We start from the raw sequence: 7651 nt of genomic DNA, 5'->3' as shown, positions 1-7651 counted from the left end.
ACCCGAGTAATCGCCTCCTTCAGAGAGATGGAAACGCCACACTTCGGAGTCTGAGCAGTGCAGGTGCCTGGAAACACTCTGAAAACATGATATCCCTCTGGAAAAATGTAAGTATTACTCTTGTCTGAACAATTATTCACTCAAAAATACTAAGGAGTGGCAGCAATGGATACACTAACGCCTAGAAATGTAGAAGCTTTTGCAGCATTTCATGAATGTTTCCCTTCTTTCCCTGCCCTTTTTTTCCCTCCCATCTAACAGTCCTGTGTGTTTGCCTTGTTCCTTAAAGAAGGAAAATCGCCCTGGTCCATGTGTTCCTGCATGGGATGGGTGGACCGTAAGACACTTGTGTGACCTGCTAGACCTCTGGGGGAGGCACATTTTGGGAGAAGTATCTCAGTTCCTATCTCACGTCTTGTCTCACAAGGCAGGAGGGCTGCGGTTTGTCCCTGGACTGGAGAGAGGCTTGTGCGGGGTGCCTTGACGGGACGGCTCTAGCGGGGCCGGAGGACCCGCAGGATCGTATGCTTCCCAGCCACGGCAGGGCTGGCCGGCGGCCCCGGCCGGCGGGTGGAGGCAGAGCGACCACGATGCTGCAGCTCTCCCTTGGGAAGCAACAAGATGCCCTTCTGGGACGCCAGGTACCCATCACGTGGAAAAGTCCAACAGCTACCACGCTATGGGGTTTGGGTTTTGTTTCTTTTTTGAGAGCTTTTGATGAGTTTCTAGTCTGTTCTCTGCAGTTGTTTTCCAAAGGGGCAGGAATTACCAGTTGGATGTAGTCTATCAGGAGCCATCTCCGCCGTCCTCATTTTCCCATCTGTAGAACGTGGATGTTACTGGGGCCACTGTAAAGATTGACTAGATAGGTCCGTATCCTGAACTCATTTCTCCCAGTGACTTCAGTGGGATGCCCAGCCCAGAACAATGGCAGGATACACGACCCTAAACATTTCTGCAGTGCTTTGAAAGATGAAAAGCAGTGACTCTTATACCTATGTCAGTGCAGGGGCCGGGAAACGTTTCATGATGTTTATAGCAGACATCACGGACATTACACATGAAAACATGGGAAATGGTGCACTTTTCTTGTAGGGAGATAATCTTTAATAGATGGCAATGAGGAAATAAAAGCATTCGTACACAACAGCCTACCTCACAGAGGGGTATGTTTGCCTGAGTAACATGGCCACAGCCACAGATGTTTCCTCCAGAGCCAGAACTGCTGCATGGGGCTGTTCCTTCTGAGGAACCGGAATGAGAGAAATCCCAGCACACGCTTTTCCTCCCCCTCCTCAGCCCTTGCTGCAGTTGTGGAGAAAAACGCAGCCCCAGTGCTAGATTTTTTTTCAATGGAAACATTCCCCTAAAAACCATTTGTTTCTCCCTTCGGAGCAGTAGAAGACGATGAAATATATATAAAAAAGACATGTATTTAACCATCCCTTTTCCAAGATATTTTATTGGTCTCCAAAGATAATGGGCTAAAGCCTCTGTCCTTAAAGACTGCTTTCTGGGAGGGGACCAGGGACTGGTATGCATGGAGATGCTGGAGGGCTGGATGGGGATCTGGCTGTGGGACCCAGGCTAGGGCTTTACTCTCTTCCCACCCTGATGGCGAGATTTTTCTTTTTTTTTCCCTTTTTCTCTCCATGGAAACAAACGATCTCTGACTCTTGTCACTCAGAGAAGACTACACAGCAACACGGCTTGTTTACTCGCTGTTGTCTTCGGTGGATTGAAGCTGTGTGGCCTTGTCCTTGTTCCAGGAAATGCATGGACATAGCTGTCTGAAGGAAAACCCTAATGATTGTATAGTTTTCAGCACCGAGTGGCAGTTAGCCACCTCGCTTTTATTGTTAGCAGATTACAGTGTTGCCTCACTGCTCTGTGCCACACACCACGCTGTGACTAATATCATTCAACAAAAGAAAATCCCCTCCAAAGTGACCATGTTCTCGAGCCTAGTGGATCTGGTAGAGGCTCCATTCATCCGATACCGTTTTCCCTTCGCACCTCTCCCACAAGCGAGGATAGGAAGGGGAGCGGAGCTCATGCCCGCGATGTTAACGCCTAGGGTGGTCGCTGCTGGATCCCACACCCTCCCAGCCGCCATGGGAGCGGAGCTGGGTTTGCTCACACCGACCAGCCTCCGGAGCTGTTCAGCATCTTTCCCCATCGAACCCTCAAGAAGAGGGGCGTGCAATAACAACATCCTAACTTGTTTGTGCCATGAAAGGAGCTGGAAAGAATGCACTGAACCACATGACAAGCGAGGACATCAGGCTGCGCAGAGAATAGAAAGACCTCATTTTTAATTACTTCTGAACAAAGTTGGCTCAGTGAAGTATTTCCCATTGTACTGCTGAACTTTTCTTCTCATCACACAGCAGCGAGACGCAGGCTCCTCTGCTGCTTCAAGTGAACTGCAAGTCAAGTCCGTGTTAGGGATCACTTCATTTCCTATTAAAAGCAGGCTACCCATCTATCACCAGCGTTTCAGACTTTTCTGCAGCATCCAGGCACTTCTTTGTCATCGTGGATGTTTTTAGGAGAGCCTTAAGAAGCAAGGACGTCTCACTGTCCTTACAGAAAGAGACGGGGGGTTAAGGGCTTAAAGACACCTTCTCCCCATCGCTCCAGGCACGAGCGGTCACAGAAAGGCCATTACAGAGAAACTGGCTTGAAGAATTGAGGCCTCTGAAATCCTAGACTGGTGCTTCAGTCACAGCAAGAAAGAGGGGCTGTAAGGGCCAGGATCCACCTGAGGCATATCTGCGTAGACGTAGCCCAGTTCAACCTCCGTGCTAACGGCAGGGCCTCAGCTACAACAGGTACAAAATGAAGAATTATTGCTTGAGTAAAGGTTCTCATCTTTAAAGCCTGTTAATTCAGACTGTAAATTCTTCAGGGCACGGACTTTACGGTTTGATTGTCGGTAAAATGTCTTGCATAGTCTTGCTCTGGGCCAAAGTAAAACACAAACAGGCTTCAGTTCCTCGAGTTTCATTATGAGATCAGAGTCCAAGGATTCGCTAAAATGTATTGCATTTCAGAGTTTTGTGGATTTAGAGAAAAGTTAGAAGTGACTCATGTATAACTGATGTCTTCCTGAACATGCAGAGAGCCTGAAACAATAGATCTAAGAGATGCAGGCTGCCCCATTCACTTTTTCTTCAAAAACTGCTGTGTCCTCAAGTAGGAACTTGGTCAGCCCACAAGAAAAAATCCACATCACACAGCTAAAGACACCAGAAAGCCATGTAGGCGAGTGCCTTGGGCAGTCTTGAATTATTTTATTAAATAGCAATTTAGCATCTTGCATTGAAATGTCTTTTAGCTAAAGATGAGCAACTTCCCAAGCAGCAGTAAGGGCCCCATCGCCGTCGCTCCTTCCCTTGCTGTCCAAGACAGAAATTGCATCGACTTCAGGGCGCACAGGCTCAAACTTCTGCTGTGTTGGTACGTGATGCGTTTCGGAAAGCATGAGCTACGCCCTCCTCCTCACAGGTAAGCTTATGGAACAGCTTTGCTGCAAGTCATGCTGTTTTTTGGGGTTTTTTTTGCAAAATGTAAATAAGAGTTCTTGTTTTTCCTGTGGGAATCCTATAGCAACCCAAAGGTGGTTTCTGAGGACTGCTGTTTTGCCTCCATGCAAGCCCTTACTACGAAACCTCTGCAGAAGCTCTGAACCCTGGTGAGCCTTCTGCAGCTTCAGGCTCTATTTTCAACAGCTGCCTGTACTAATTCCTTCCCTGCAGGTTGCTGCTCTTGAAGCAGAGATGACAGAAATGAACTTGTGCCTGCACTTCAGTTGCTACTGATTTGCTGAAGCTGCTGGTGCAGATGGGTTTGCAACAGGCTGCCAAACTCTGACCTGGAGCAGCTGCTACCTTGAATTAAAAACACACTTTAATGACTTTAAGATGGCAAGGCCCAAAAGACCTTGCCGTTTATTAATAACCTGGATCAAAAATGACTGCTTAAGTTGGAAAAACAATTATCACAGCATCAACATCATTATTTCGGTCCATTCAAGACGCTAATGAATGGTCCATTAGCTTAAGCTTATAGTAATTATTTTTCTTCTCTGAGCCTAACTACAGTTACATACCTCTGTCTAGTTAATGTCTTCTCCGTAGTGTGGTTTGGACTGTTAATTGCCTACTGGGAAAGTAACAAGGTATTAGGTAGTACTGCGAAATGCGGCCTCGCGATACAGGACAGAAAAAAGTGACAGGCTGGAAGAGAACTGCAGAGATCTGCCCACCCGGATACAGACCTAGCACAGCTCGCCCCACGGGTTACCCGCAGAACCACAGCTGCAAACAGAAAACCATCCAGACGTGTTTGTCCAAGCAAAACCGGCCACTGACTGCACACAGCGTTGGGAGCAAAGCAAGCAAACGCAACACATTTACCTATCACGAAACACGTAAACGTATCTGCACTGAAACTTAACAGATGTTAAGAAAGGAAGTAAGGTAGAGGATGAAACTCCCACAGATTTGACCAGAGAAGGCTGGTTCAATCTGTAATGCAACAGGGCAAGTTTGAGATGCTGGAAGTTTTCATTGGCAGAATAACCGCTTTTTAACTGCTAAGGTCACCTGGGCATCTTCACCACAGCAAGCAGTATTGCAAGAGTCAAAAAGAAGACCAAATGATCACGTTACTTAATTTGCCATCATTTGGAAGGGGAAGACAGTGATGTATAATTATTTTTTTTGCTTTTCTTTCCTCTGCTCTCTAAGCTCATGATGTAACAAGTATGTTTAAGTAGTAACATAACCCCTGACTCTTCCCCTTGAAGGGCACAACTACTGAAACAAGACGCAGAGGACTCCGCAGTGCTTGTGTTTTAATACACACTGAGTGATACTGAAAGTAATTTTGAGCCGGAGAAAAAGAGAGCATTTTAGAGCACGGCAGTATTTATTTTTCAGAAACCTTTCCTTTGTTGACCTTACAAGAAGTTGAAGCAATGCTTTCCTTGAGCCCCTCTGTACAGAATACATGATAACGATGAGAACTTTTTATTTAATACTGTACGAAATGTCTGACCCTTGAGGCATAATAAGGTGCTTAAAATATACTTAACAGTACCCTCTGGCTAAAAAAAGTTTCCAACTCATACTTAAAAAAATATCCATTTAGATGCTTACTTTGACTATGTGCCCAGCATCAATGGCAAAAGTGCTTCTGTTTAGAAAGGATGGTTCAGCCAAAATTCAACTTGTTTTTCAGGAATAGGAAACCGAAGGGAAAAAAAAAAGTAATAAAAGCCATACCAAATAAACCATCATTCTCCTTTACACCCTCAGTGAATGTTCATGTGTGTGCAAATCGTACTGTTCAAGCTAGTACTTGGTAGCACTTTCACAACGAAACGTTGCCAGTGCTGCTGTCTAACCCGCATCTCCGCCTGACGTTGTGGGTGCAGGAAGACCGCCCCGGCGGTGACGAACAGGCTTTGTTACTGCCTCCAGCAACTTTTCAAACAGCTCCATACCAGACTAGGCACCCACAAGTTTTGACCGTAGTCTGTCTGCTTTGCATTTCCACTACCATGATTAATATTAATGTAGTTTCACAGAGGCAATGGAATCACACCAAATTGTAAGAGACAAGACAATCAGGAAAAGGGTCTATTTTATAATTATCTGCATCCATGAAAAAGGCACCTGAAGTGTTTTGGGGAAAAGCAGAGGAGAAAACTGGTCTTCGCTTTCCTCTGCCAGACTGAAATAAGAAATATAAGGTTTACAAAGGGCTGAATTAATGAAATAAAGCTGAGAAAGGGGCTACCATCTCTTCCACCTGATGTTAATAGCTATAACTACAACTCAGTGGCTGAGCCAGTGTTTCCACAGCCGTTCTTCAAGAGCACAAAAAGGGCAATCTCTCACCCCCCAGCCATTTTGATGAAAAATATGCTGAAAACTCCCAACAGGCAAAAACCTCCCATTTTTTAGTAAACAGAACTGTAACCCTTAAGACAGATTTTCTGCAGCTGGCTTTTAAGCTCACAAGTACAAATTTGCAGGTACAACCTCTGGATGACAGTACATAACCACCTCGCTACATGTGGCTGCAGACAGCTACCAAGGGACAGGTTTTTGATCCAGGCCTAACAAACATACACACCGAACAGCAAATCAACCCCTGGGCAACGAAAAACAAATACACAGAGCGTGGGTACCTTGTGAATAACCGTTTAGAGAAACGGCCCCCCTGTCATCTGTCTTGACAAATACACTTTGCATGTACAACTGCAGGAATGAGGCAGGCAAGTCAGCTGGGAGATGTATGCCTCATTTGTTTGGAAAGTTGGCTTCGCACTTTGTCGTTTAGCCTGCAGAAATCAAAGGAGATACTAATATCCTTGAAAACTTAGGTTGGCTTCTCACAAAACAATGAAAACATGCCTATTTTTCTTCCTCTATTCATATTCATTTCTGACTATTGATTTCTGCTTGCCCTTTGTTTCTCTGATTCTTGGCCAGCTCAACTCGCAAAGTATTACCCCCGAGGCTCAAGCCTTTCAAAGAGGATACAGCACTCTCTGCGGTTGCTTTATCCTTGTAATCGAGAAAAGCCCTGTGCTGCGCTCCTTGCCAATTCAGTCGTAAAGGAGTTGCATGGAATTCCCTTAAAGCACATTTCAGCTCGCTCACTCTTACGCTGGGAGGTATGTTCCCCACATACACAGTAGTAATCATGCCAGATCCCTCTAATCTGGGACTTAAAGAATCACTTTCAACATAATGTTGTCCTTTTTGAGCCGAGCCCATTGCAGCCTGCGGTCTTGTATTTTCAGCCTTCGCCTTCTCATTTAACACTGCTGGTGTGTTGGCATTTGCCAAGTCTGAATGTTCATCTTGGAGGGCAACTTCCTTGCCAGTCTGCTTCTCTCTGTATCGAAGGCTCTTTAGGATGGGGATTTTTTCCAGCATCTCATAGCTGACCTAAAAAGGAGGAAGACAGATACAATTATGAGACTTCTCTCCTTCCAGAAAAAGGAGAAGACCATCAGGACCCATTTGTGCCATAAAAAGAGAGGAACCTTATTATATTGCTACCATTCAGAGTCCCAGAGCATTCAAAATGTTATTAATTGCTGGCCCGATTCTGAAGTTGCTCCTAAATACACACTGCAGGACAAAAATAAACATTAGTTACTCTTTAGGCAAGCAGCACAATGTAGATCCAGCAGGAAAATCAAAACCAAACTCAGAACTATTCGATTTTGACATTTATTTATCAGGGTGCTTTCAGATTCGCATTCTCATTGTTATCCCTTAATATTTGCTTTGACCGAGGGCCTGTGCTCCTGCTCTGGCAGAATCTTACATGCCTACAATTCGTCAGACCATCAGGCACATTCATTCTGCAGACCTCCTTGCACTCTTTTCCCCCCAAAACAGGATATCCCGTAGGCTGGGTCATGCAACGGGGAGGGACGATGGTGTTAAGTTTGCAGCTGGGGAGCGTGCCTTGTAGCGGGGCTCCTCTGAGTGTGGGCCCCGCTGGAGGCACGTTCCCTGGTTGTGGCACATCGCCACAGCCTCCCTCTTGTCATTTGACCTCACACATCACCCCCAGCTACTCGTCAGATCCCACAACAGTCCGCTGGGCTGGATCGCAGAAC

At 45.8% G+C, this 7651-nt stretch overlaps 1 protein-coding gene across 1 annotated transcript in view; it reads right to left on the bottom strand.

Annotated features, from left to right (window-relative positions):
* Window positions 1-5636: 5636 nt before the first annotated feature.
* The window catches only part of MTHFSD (methenyltetrahydrofolate synthetase domain containing), an 82216-nt gene continuing 80201 nt past the window's right edge, over window positions 5637-7651 (bottom strand). Inside the window, exon 8 of the mRNA XM_009332335.1 lies at window positions 5637-6968. Within this exon, the coding sequence (XP_009330610.1) occupies window positions 6453-6968 (516 nt within the window). The 3' untranslated portion in view covers window positions 5637-6452. The remainder of the gene's footprint in view (window positions 6969-7651) is intronic.

This window comes from Pygoscelis adeliae, unplaced genomic scaffold (assembly GCF_000699105.1).
Source record: "Pygoscelis adeliae isolate BGI_AS28 unplaced genomic scaffold, ASM69910v1 Scaffold18, whole genome shotgun sequence".
NCBI classification, from domain to species: Eukaryota; Metazoa; Chordata; class Aves; order Sphenisciformes; family Spheniscidae; genus Pygoscelis; species Pygoscelis adeliae.
This window is presented reverse-complemented; position numbering and strand designations above follow the sequence as displayed.